Here is a 12994-nt window from a genome sequence, read left to right on the forward strand (position 1 = left end):
AACCTCTTTCTGTCCCACTTCCTCTCCCCTCTACTCGACAGTTGAGGGTCAGTGATAAAGGGGAAAGGAACTGGGAACAAATGATGTTGATATGTGCTCCTTTTTCTGCATCTTCTGATTAGCTGTCTCAGGATATCCTTGTTCTAGACCTTGAGAATGCTTCCAGCATGCTGAGCAACATAAGTGATAAAAGCTAAGTCATAAGGTGCTGGAGATTCTAGAAATTTAGTTGAGAGTGGTCACCTAAATGGAGCGGTACAGTGAAGATCTGCAGGAAAAGAAAGCCTTAAAAAACTGAAAATGAAGATCTGAGATGTTTCTAGGCAAGGAAAACGATGTTGGCAAAGTCAGGACAGTGGGAATGCACAAGGCGTGGTGATGCAATTGTGTAGCCGGCCAGCTGGAGCGAGGGGTTTGTGTTTGGAAGGAGAGAAGACTGGGAAAATGGGATGGGTCCAGACTCCAACAGGCCTTGGAGAATGATTATAATTTTTGCTATGAATAATAAATCTTATTAAATTAATCAGTGGTTATTATCCCAGCTGCAAAGATCTAGACATCTTTTTTTAAAAAAACTTTTTATTTAGTAGTAAAGGAAACCATCACAGGGTTTTTTTTTTCTATTTCTAACTTTCAGTATTAACAATATTATGTTGACCCACCACACAAATAATAAATAGCAAGAAATATACAAATACCTACAATTGTTTAATTCAGAGGTTAATTTAAAAATTCACAAAACTGTTTTATCTTTCCATCTAAACACAAGGAACTTAAACTATTAACCACTGAAATACTAGAGCAATTGTCCTCTCTAGATATTTTATACACCTACTTAGAGCAGGTTTATACGTAACTTAGAGCAGTTACGGTTTCCTAAACTCCTTACGGTGACTGATTTTTTTTCAATCTCTCCTTGACACATACCATTTAAAAGCATGATGAAACCAGATTATTAGAAAAATAAAATGGGGGGAAAAAACAGAAACCATTCAAAAATGAAAGCCAAAGTGTTTTATCATTAGATTCAACAGACATAAAATTACCCCATTAAACTATGTTTTATAACAATATTCTAAATTATTCCTTTTCATTTCTGTGCTCATCTCTGACCATCCACGTAGACCTCAACCAGCCAATGGCCATACGTTGAACTGTCTCAAAGACCAAGGAGCCCAAGCCAATAATGAGTGTGAGGAAACTGGAGGTGACCCTCAAGCTTCCAAACTTAGGTACGCAGTGCGGGCAGCGGCTTTCTTTGCCGCCACGTTTCTTACATCGATTACTAAGGATTTTCCCGCATTTAAAAAAGATAGAATTTGCCAAAAAGAAGCACTTGCTGAAAATCTTCACTGTTCCTCGCCATCTGCTTTGTCTCCTCAGGCAGGAGTATGCCGACCTTTACTGCAGATGTCCTCTTTCAGGGGAAACTTGCAAACTGTCACTTCCCATACAAGTTTTATTTGTGCAAATGAATCCTGATGTTCTATCTCCGATAATTTATTTTTTTTCTGAAACCTTTTATTTTTAACTTTATTCTCCTGACTTGTCTTTCTTTATCTTTTTATATGCTAGCCAGGAGAGTAAGTGTTTCACTTTTGTCTTATTCTTTTTGTTTGTTTGTTTGTTTATTTGTTTAAAATATTTGGAAAGAGATTTTGGCTTACTTTTTATCAGAAAGAGACTGTGAATATTGTGTGTAATTTTGATGCTAATGTTAGAAAAATTCCTATTTGCTTAAATAAGCATTTTTTAAGGTTCCATTAGGGGCTCTGAAAACAAATATGTATCCTCCCAACTAGCATGTCTTAATATAATAATGCAATCAAATAATAACCTATCTTTATTAAGTTAAAACATTGTTATTGTTTTAATAACATGCCAATATTAGTAATATTACCTGAATTGATACTAATAATCATTCTATAGAGAATGAGTCTTTCATAATACCAATCACATAAATTTTATTATTGATAATTTCTGAAGCACCTTCTTATCAAATTCTCTTGTATAATTTGACCCAGTTACCCAGCACTGGGCAGGTCATTTCACCATGTACTTATGCTAAACTAGGGATCTTTCTCTGAGCAATTTCATCTTCCTTCTCTGTGAGGACATATGTTTAATTGTTAGAGATTCAGAGTTCTGATGATTTGCTTTTCTCAGAGAATTTTCAGTAATTTCAAAATTTGAACACTGAGCTTCTATTTCCCAACTTTATCCTTCCATATATTCTGTGAAATGTTTATTCATATAATCCATTTATTTATTTTTCCATTGGGTTGTTAATGTTTGTGTAAGGTACAGAGAAAGGTTGAGGTTCTTTTTTTTTTCATATGGTTATCCAGCATCATTGGTTGACAAAGATCATCCTACCCCCTTGACTTAGTTTGGCATCTTTATCCAATTCAACTGAACATGTACTTATTTCTGAAATCTTTATCCTGTCCTATCAGTCTACATGTATAGCCTTAAGTTAGCATTACCCTATCTTAATTACTGTGCATATATAGTAAGTATTGAAATCAGGTAGTATAAATCTTCCAACATTGTTTTTCTTTTTCATATCATTTTGGTTAATTTAGGTTCCTTGTATTTTCATATAAATTTTAAAATCAGTGTGTTTCGAAAATAAACCTTCTTGAATTTCAACTGGTTTTATGTTGAATTTATAGATTAATATGGAAAGAATTGACATTCTAATTATACTAAATATTTATTTAGGATTTTGTTTCTCTTGGCAATGTCTTATGGCACTCAGTATACAAGTCTTATACACATATTGTTAATTCTATCTCTGAGCATATCATATTTTTAATCGTATTGTAAATGGTACTTCTTTATTTTAATTACTAAAAGTTCATTGCAGTATATAGAAACACAATTGATTTTTATATATTGACTTTGAATCTTGTGACCATATTAAACTCACCTTTTATTTCCAGTTAATCTCACTAGAGATTAATCAATTTTATCAACCTTTTCCTATAACTAGTTCCATGATTTCTGCTCTTATCTTTATTACTCTTTTTTTACACCAGCAGGTCCAGAATAGTCATTAGTCTAGGACAAATTTAGCCCCCCTACTGAGGCATGACTCTTCCGGGGATTCTTCCCAATACCCCATACTGCATGAAGTCTCTTCACGCTGGCTGGTGGGAACAGAAACTTATCCCAGCCTTGTGCGAGCTCCAGGAAGCCATCTGCCTATTGACTTTACAAACTTCTTCCCCCAGCGTGGGAGAGTTACTTCTCACATGGTGCAGACCAGTATTCAGTCAAAGGCTTGGGAAGACCCCTCAGCAGATCTGCAGAGCTCACTCTCTGCTGCTCCCTCTCCTTTGGTACTTACCGTGCAATTTCTAGCTTCCCTAGTCTCCATAAACTCTGATCTCTGTCAAGACTCTGTTGACCTCAAGACTGCCAGGTTTGGTTTGGTTCTCCTTTCTCTACTCCAGGGGTCTCAAACTCGCGGCCCGCCGAACAATTTTGTGCGGCCCGCAGACTAATCCACGAAGTTCAAAATATTTTGGATAAAATTAAGTAAGCCTAGGGGCCTACTTGTATTTTTCATTTCTCTAACATCTTAGCTAGATATTAGCTTAGTTAACAGCAGTTGTGATGCGAACTACAGTTTCTGGTCGTTTTGTGACACTGAGTAAACTACATGTACGATTGTGCTTGTTGTACTGATTTTTTTTTGTTTTCAACTGCAGTGAGAAAAGTGTTGCGTAACAGTTGCCTTTTGTAGACCTAGTGCGGCCCGCCGAACGGCTGTGATCTTGCTCTGCGGCCCACATGCTGAGTTGAGTTTGAGACCCGTGCTCTATTCTGTGGCCTAGAAACTACCCTGAAGCAGTGAGATTTTTTATTAATCATTTTTGCAGACATCACAGTTTTGCATTACCTATTATGTAATTTCTAAACAACATTGTTTTTAATAGTTTTGGTTAATAGTGTCCCACCAGACCTGTGGTGGCTCAGTGGGTAGAGTGTTGACCTGGAGTGCTGAGGTTGCTGGTTCAAGTCCTCAGATTTGCCTAGTCAGGGTACATGTGGGAAGCAACTACAAATTGATGCTTCTGCTCCTTTCCCCTTTTTCTCTCTCCTTTTCTCTCCTCTCTCTAAAATGAATAAATAAAATCTTTTTTGAAAAATAACATGCCAATGTGTGTATCAGTAGGATCCTTTCGTGGACAAAAGCTAAGTCAACCTGTAGATTAGCTTTTTATAAAAACATTTAAGCTATTTGGTACCAGTAATCTTTTGGATATCACCACAATATATGACATTTATAAAAAATATTGTTGAAAGGGTGTAATCAGTAAGTTATATTAACTTAGAAAAATATTTGGTTTCCTGTTTGGTCTGACTTGTAAATTATCCCTGAACGTGTATGCATGAGTGTACTACTCAACCATTATCCAAAATTGCTTTTTACTTTATTATTAGTGTAGCATATTATTTGAAATTATTGATAATTGTTATAATCCAAAGGATGATCACATCTGGCATGCTTTATGGAGATCTGTAACAGTAAGTTTACATGAAGGTAAAATCACATACTTGAATTTTTTGTTTCTCCGAAGAAAATCTTATAACTCAGAATCAGCAAGAGGTTGGTTTTGAGGGGCCCCATTAGCAATATAATGATATATAAAATAACTATTATGAATTGAAATAAACACAACTTTTTCCCCCAAAGTTAGAAGCAGGGAGGCAGTCAGACTCCCGCATGCAGCGGACCAGGATCCACCCACATGCCCACCAGGGAGCCATGCTCTGCCCACCAGGGGTCAATGCTCTGCCCATCTGGGGCATTGCTCCGCTGCAATCAGAGCCTTTCTGGTGCCAGCGGCAGAGGCCATGGAGCCGTCCTCAGTGCCCGGGTTGACTTGCTCCAGTGGAGCCTTGGCTGCAGGAGGGGAAGAGAGAAACAGAGAGGAAAGAGAGGGGGAAGGGTGGAGAAGCAGATGGGCACTTCTCCTATGTGCCCTGATCTGGAACGAACCCAGGCAGTCTACACGCTCGGCCGACGCTCTACTGCTGAGCCAACCGGCCAGGGCTTAAATAAACACAATTTAAAAGCAATTCAAGTAGTAATTAAATAATCTAAGTCTGAGCAGAGAAACTACATAATTCTATGCCATAATGCTAGACTCTTTTAATAACTTGCTGAAATTTTACACTATAAAGACTAAAAGATATGAAAGCAAAAAGATAAAAGGAAGACAGAAAGATAAAAATTATTTGTCCTAAGTTATAACTATATCTAAAATTTATTTTACCATTAGAGATACTATTCTTTGTTAAGGCAATGTAAACCATATATGTATTATTTCTTTAGCATTGGTATTGGTGAGGTATCCTTATTGATTTTTCTATAGAGTTTGAAAATATTTTAACCTTCTAAAATCATGACATTGAAGAAAATTTGGCTTCATTACACAGAAAAAATTCTGGGAACATCACTACTTCCCTTCTCCTTTCTCTGGTATCTTTCATTTCCTGTCTCTCTGCCAAACATTCCAGTATAAAACACTAGAGCCAACTAAGAAAATGGAAAAGAAATCATTGAGAGAAATAAATCAAAACAAACAAATGAACAATTCCAAAAAACATGTCAAAAGCAACTTAAAGAAGAAAGTATAAAAACAACCAGTTGTATTTACTAACAGTTAAGATTCAGTTGAGGTATTTTTTGGAAGCAGAATGACACCATCTACCCAGTAGAGTTATTGACCCTTTTTGTTCCGCTCCAGGAAGAAAGGCGAAGCCTCACCTGTGTGATTCTGATATCCTCCACTCCTCTCCTCCACTCTGGACCAGAATCAGCCATCCGTTCAATTCCCTTTAGTAATTGAGAAAATGTTTTTCCAAGCTCACAAGCTGTCAAGGGACAGAGTTGAAACTGAGTATCTGTTTGGGCTGCTGAAAGAGTATCATAGCCTGGGTGTCTAATAAACAGCGGAAATTTATTTCTCACATTCTGGGAACTGGGAAACCCAAGGTCAAGGCACCAGCAGCTGATTCAGTATCTTGTGAGCTCACCTTTCCAGGTGCATTGCTAGCCATCTTCTTCCTGTGCCCTCATGTGCCAGAAAGAGCGAGGCAGCTCTCTGGGGCCTCTTTTATAAAGGTATTAATCCCATTCATAAGAGTTCCACCCTTGTTACCTAAGCACCTCCCAAAGGCCCCACCTCCTAATACCATCTCATTGAGGATTAGGTTTTAACATATGAATTTTGGGAGAACACAAATATTCAGCCTGTAGCAGTTTGCTTTCTCACAGGTGACTTTCAGTCTAGGGGGAGAATTTCGTTTCAGAAAGCATAGATAGTAATGAGATTCAGCTGTCAAAAAGGAAATAAGGTATTTTTGCCTCAGTCAAGAAAAAAACGGAAGCCCGTCTTTCTCTCTTGCCTAATGTTTACTTCTTATTCTATTACACCCTCTCCTCTAATGCATTTATTCAAAAGTATTTCTCCACATTGATTTTATTCTTAAAGATAGTGTGATTTTAGTATTTATCAGTAGATGTAGAAAAGTCTCTGAACTTCTTTGATGGTTAACTCTTGTCAGTAAAACTTCTTGCACATAAAACCCTAATATATACATTCTTTATTTGTAATATATCCATAAATTGCTATACTTGTGTACTTTGTACATTAGACAAAAATATAAATATTTGAAGAACTATAAACATACATATAGACATAGGTTTTAAAGTTTTTCTTTCTGCCTTCTAAGGGAACTCTTGGCTGCTCCCAGATCAGATTCAGAAAAGTGAAGAAAATCATCATTGTGTGGTTTATAGGTCTATCATTGATCAGTAGATACCTAACTGATAGTATAAACAACCTTGACCTAAGTTCTTTGGTTAAGAATATTTAACAGAGTTTATCATAAAGGAGATTTTCAGCCAAAATTCAATGTAATGCTTGGGGTTTCAAATGTAGAAACAAACTAAGAAGTAAAATTTCTGCTTGTACCAGAAAAATTTGTTAAAGATGATCATATTAAATAAACATTTCAAAATCAAAACAGTCAGCCTGACCATTGGTGACACAGTGGACAGAACATCAAGCTGGGACTCTGAGGTCGCAGGTTCAAAACCTCAAGGTCACTGGCTTGAGCGCAGGTTCATCTAGCTTGAGCACAAGCTCGCCAGTTTGAGCATGGGATTATCAAAATGATCCCATAGTCACTGGCTTGCACTTATTATGGTCTCTGGCTAAAAACCCAAGGTCACTGGCTTGAACAAGGGCGTCACTGGCTTAGCTTGCGTCCCCAGTCAAGGCACATATGAGAAGCAATCAGTGAACAACTAAAGTGATGCAACTACAAGTTGATGCTTCTCACCTCTCTCTCTCCCTTCCTGTCTGTCTGTGTGTGTGTGTGTCTATCTCTCGTCTGTTAAAAAAAAAAAAAAAAAAAAAGAACAAAATTAAAATGGTCATTTGCAGCATGGAACCTTCAGGTTAGTGTTATTAACTGCAGTACACAGTACATGCACACATTCCTCGGTGTTACAGATGCTTCGTACTATGAATTCTCTTTGTCATGGGCTTTTGGGCCTACAAAAGACAGAATTCTATTTTTGTGGATTTACAGCCCTGTGGGCAGACTTATTATGCCAGAGTAGGCACTGTCATTTACTAAGCCTGAGGTCTTACTGCAGAAACTGGACTGCTTATAAGGCCTAACCAAATGGAGTTTTAATAATTTCCTTTCTGTGCCAAAGACCCAGATCCAAGCATGGCAGTGACTCAATAATCTTTCCATTTCTCATCATTGTTCACATTATTTTGATAGAAACCATCAGCATTTTAGTCAGTCCTAAATGTCCTAACTGCTCCAAAGAAGGCTAGGCGAGTTGCATCAGCACATGTGAGTGACCCTCAGAGCACTCTTACACTACCCAGGCTTGGAAAAGGAGGGGTCCCGATCATCGGATCAAAGCGAATGGGGCCTAGAAACACTCAAACACTAAAATTTTTGTTTTTCAGTAAGAAGACAAAATTTATGTTAGATAAAACCAGATAAAATTTGTAATACATTGCCAGATGTTTTCCTTAGATGGAAAATAGTAAGGACGTCCTTGAGCCAGAATCTCTAGCGGACTGTACAAGAATCTCTGCTCTCCAGGGAGTGGAAAGAGTTCACAAAGCACTCCCAGGTCAGAGAGCAGCCCCACCAATGGCCGACACTGGCTCTTTATCACACACACAAATAAGGAAGTGAGAAGCTGTCAAAGCACGGTGTGGCTGTTCTCCTTCTGTCTTCTAATTCCCAGTGGGATCTGGAAAGAAACCAGCCATCTTCTCATATTCTCATTTCCCCATCTGCCGACCTGAGACAACACTCATTATCACACACTGCCCTCACCTCTCACAGTTTGAAAAGACTTGGATTATTTGATATTTGTGGAAATACAACTTGAGGAATTGTTCTATAAACAGTGAATTCTAAAAAGCATTTTTTCTGTGTGGAATATTTCTAATGGCCAATCAAGATAGAAAGCAAGCAAAAAAAGGAGGAAAAAAATTTAATTGGCTATGTATTAAAATAGCTTTTATACCATCCCCATGATATGTGGCTGAAATTCATCCATAAGGAGTTGAAATATCCTCACAATGAGGATATTTAAATTTATTGAGTTTTCCAAAATGAGGGCCAAGTTGCCCGCCCTGTGTTGAACGCCGATAAAATCAATAATGAAAGTCCTCTTTGCATGATAGCGTTTAGTTGTGATTCTCTCCAGTAGTTTGCCAATAAAAGTTACATTTACAGCGGTATATTTCCTTTAAAAAAAAAAAGATAAAACTGCATGATCAAGCGGTGGCGCAGTAGATAAAGCGTCAGAGGGGGAAGCTGAAGATCCAGATGCAAAACCCCAACGTCGCCAGCTCGAGTGCGGGCTAATCTGGCTTCAGCACAGGCTCACCAGCTTGAGCGCGGGGTCACTGGCTTGAGCGTGAGGTTGCTAGCTTGAGCAAGGGGTCACTGACTCTGCTATAGATTCCCCCCCCCCCCCAGTAAAGGCACATATGAGAAAGTAAATGATGAACAACTAAGGTGCTACAACGAAGAATTAATGCTTCTTATCTCTCTCCCTTCCTGTCTGTCCCTCTTTCTGTCTCTCTCTCTGTCTCTGTCACAAAAAATAAAATAAAATAAAATAAAAACCTCTTACATAAGTTAGGTCTATGGCTCAATCTACAAACGAAACCTAATTTAGAATAAGTAGGTTTTTCCAAAACTTGATGAAATGAGTTACAAAAGATTAGGAGTATTGTCCTGGAAAAGTGTTGCAAAAGAGAAAGAGGGTGATTTGGAACCCTTTGGAGACCAGATGTGGGTGACCTATCATCGAAATGTATGTGTTGACTGTGCCTTAGTTCTCTTTGCTCATTGACCTTTGATTACCAGAGCCGGGGTCAAACCCCTCTGAGACTCAGGCTTCTTCCACATCCTGGGTCTGGTTGACGATCTTATTTGGTTAAGATTAAGAAGCTTTGGCCCATAACTTAGTATCAGCTGATCCTAGATAACACTAATGGGTCATTATCACCAACATCATTAATTTATGGCCAAAGAAGTTGATCAGAAGCTTAATGAGCTTAAGATGCAGACAGCTCTGGGTATGAATCCTGAATCTGCCATTTACTATGTGACCTTTCTCAAGTCTCTTCTCTCTAAACTTCAGCTTCCTGATCTCTTAAAAAAAGATATAGCACCTATATAGTTTATGAATATACCCGGGTCTATAAACAGTGCTAGTAGATAGAGTTTATGGTATATTGTAGATACTCGATAAATGTTATTTTCCCTTTATTGTTCTCCCTTCTTTTTCATGTTTAGATAGAGCAAAACCTCTTGCCATTATAATCAGTCATTATTCCTAACTCCAACAATCAGTTGTTGATATTTGTGCTAGGAATGCTTATATATCCCTGACATTGTCATAGATCTAGATTGGAAAGTTAGGTAAGGTTAGTGACTAGGAAGAGTTAGAATTCCAGGCTATGTTATTGTTGTTTTTATTTTTCCTCCCATGTGTGCCCATTGATACTGTGTAAATGCTTATATCATGAAACTTACTACATTATTCTGAAATTATTTGTGGTCAATGTGATTTCTCCTCCTTGAAGATAGAGTTGGTGTCTTCATCCTCAGCTTCCCCATAACTAACCCAGTCTTTGATTCAGTACTTGTGCTGTGGGTACTTCGTGCTACTACTCTGCAAAAGGGGTCCACACGGACCTGTTCTGTCCCACCTGACATGGAAATAAGTCAACCTGCTCCCAGGTGCTCAGATCTCTTTAAAGGAGAGAGAAGCACAGACACATACACACCAGAGGGACAGAGAGACAGAGAGAGAGAGAGAGAACTTTGTTTAAAATGGTATAAAGTGATTTTTTTAATGAAAAATTTTCCCTTGAAATGGACTCCCATAAGCACAGTGGTCTATATACCTCAGCAGTTAGTACTCCTTGCTTCTTGATCTATGCCCAGCCCAACAATAAGGCAAAGGGGTAAATATCTACCGAGAAACAGTCTCAGAGATACTCATAAGCTTTAACAATGTGGAAACAGTACAATTTCTGACTCGTGGGTTACTAATAAGCCGTGGTACTGGTATTCCTTACAACTTGTGAGCACCTTCTCATTACTTTAAGTATCAGTTTTTGTATAATTAAGTTGTCGGAGGTGATGGAAAAGAAGGGGCATGCTGTAGAAATTTGGAAACTCCACAGATCAATTTGGGTTGAAAATAGTTTCGTGTATAAAAATAATTATGATAATAATTAGAATTGGCTTGGTACCTGGCAAATGACAAAGTGCTTTTTTGCTTAATTTCATAAAGGTTATGTAACTTACATACTTCACGCCAAACCTTGAAAGTTATAAGATGGGATTTAAGGGACAGCAAGGAAGGAGAGGATTATAAACATAGTAAAAGGTAAAAAACCAGCCAAATTCATTGGCAGAAAAATAGATTTATTTGGCATTTTAGAAACTCAACATATTGTGCAAAAGAAGCAGTTGGCCCGTATTTTGATTCAGTGTTGGCACCTTTTTTATTGTTTTGGGAGAGTTTTTGATGTGCGATTATAATGATGACGTTTGCTCGCTTGGAACGGAAAGGTGCACAAAACTAAGAGACAGCTGGACCTTATTTAGAGGCCAAACCAAGAATTATTTGATGAAACCACTGAATGTAAGTAGAAGCATAGTCAGAAGGCAAATAAGTATGAGGAGCTGATGAATAGTTCATTTACAACTCAGGTATCCATTTCCTAGAGAGAATCCAACCTGGTCTGTTAGGATGCTCATGACTGCCAGAGCTTCGTTCCCACAACCACAACTAACAGCTGAGCTTTCTGTCTCACAAACATCCTTCTCTAAAACCATGAGTTAATAAAACACAAATGAGTTCATCAAATACGAATGTGAATGAGAATTCACCTTGAAAACTGAAGGGCACCCTACCTGCCTGCCACCCCTCCTCAACCCCCCCCCTTTTTTTTTTTTTTTTTTTTTTTGCCTCCTAAGGCCCTGCCTTTCCTTCCAATGCAAGGGAGGGGACGTGGATGGCCAGGTCAAGAGAGATGTTACTTAACAGACCAACAGCCAAGCAGGGACCAAGTGAAGTTATTGGGTTACACAGGAAGCTAGAAGCATCTAGATAGCCACTAAGGCAGCTCCAGAGCTGCGCGAGGGTGTCGCCCGCTCATTTGTAAGCCTTTCCAGATGTGGCAGCGCGCGAGCTTGCGTTTGGCGGCTGTCCAGGAGGCCGCCTGCAGTCGGCGCACTCCGGGCCGCAGTGCGCGCCGCAATGCCGGGCTCCTGAAGGCGCGGTGCGCGCTGGCGGCTCGTCCGCGTCCGCGTCCCCGTCCCCGTCCCCGTCTCCCGGCCCGGCCCAGCCCGGCGCACACGCAGCCCGGCCGCCCGGCGGAGCCGCAGCCCGCAGCCGGGGTAGGACGCCGGCTGCCAGAGGTGCCCAGCAGCATGGTCGTGGTGCCAGAGCTGCGCTGAAGTCCTTCGCCGGGATGGGGGACTCTGAGGCCCACGTGATGGCGCGGCCCCTGAGAGCTCCTCTCCGGAGGTCCTTCAGTGATCACATCCGAGACTCCACGGCCAGAGCCTTGGATGTTATTTGGAAAAACACCAGAGACAGAAGGCTGGCAGGTGAGGGGCGAAGGGGAGGGGGAGGGGAGGGATAGGAGGTATTAAAAGGAAAGCACTTAAATAGAGGCACAGTTATGAACTCGGATAATCTAGGACTTCATCAGCTGGGTGAAGTTCATCACTGTCACGGCATGGCTTTCACTCTCCCTCTGATATTTAACACCTCTGGAGTGTTTTGGTCTTGTGTTTTTTTTTCTTCTGATGCCTCTATGTGATTATTTCTAGATAAGATTTTATGAGAGGTGTCCTTTTTTAACCTGGAATAGCAAAGCAAGGTGCTTGTCAGTACCAGGAAACCAGTGGGTGAGCAGAGCAGGCAGGGGCGCGGAGACCGGGGCTGGTGCCGCTCCGCTGGGGCTGGTCTGTCTGGGGCGACTGGCGTGTGTGCGGAGAGGGGCCCGGAGGCGATGTGTCAGGGAGTGACTTGCGGTGCCCAGTGAGAGCTGCTGCTATTTCCTCCGGCAGTCTGGGGCTGAGCTGAGGTCCAAGAGGGTGTCAGGTATGCCAGAGGCAGGCGTTTGAATATAATAAAACATAACTACAGTGGCGCAATTCAAATGTTCTAGGGCTCATGTGACAGCGGCCAAATGGCAGACTCTGTTTAAAGAGGTGCACGAAGGAAACAGGAACCTCTAGCTGATTCTGGATTTAAGAATAGGCATAAATTGATACAGAATAGCATCTCAAATAAACACACAAAGAACTCCAGATCCCCTAAAGGTCTCCCAATAGTGTTGAATGGCTCGTTCCTGTTAGCTAAATTTGTATACTGATGTCATCTACATGGATGAGTCAAAGA

General features: G+C 40.0%; 1 protein-coding gene across 2 annotated transcripts in view; it reads left to right on the forward strand.

Moving 5' to 3' along the window:
- Positions 1-12994, forward strand: part of DLC1 (DLC1 Rho GTPase activating protein) — a 377124-nt gene that overhangs the window by 184569 nt on the left and 179561 nt on the right. Inside the window, exon 1 of one of the 2 annotated variants that reach the window (XM_066380253.1) lies at positions 11855-12195. The exons of the other annotated variant lie outside the window; for it this stretch is intronic. Within the exon in view, the coding sequence (XP_066236350.1) occupies positions 12057-12195 (139 nt within the window). The 5' untranslated portion in view covers positions 11855-12056. Of the gene's footprint in view, positions 1-11854; positions 12196-12994 lie in introns of those variants that run through there. 2 annotated transcript variants of the gene reach the window in all.

The sequence above is a fragment of the Saccopteryx leptura genome, chromosome 4 (genome assembly GCF_036850995.1).
Source record: "Saccopteryx leptura isolate mSacLep1 chromosome 4, mSacLep1_pri_phased_curated, whole genome shotgun sequence".
Taxonomy (NCBI): Eukaryota; Metazoa; Chordata; class Mammalia; order Chiroptera; family Emballonuridae; genus Saccopteryx; species Saccopteryx leptura.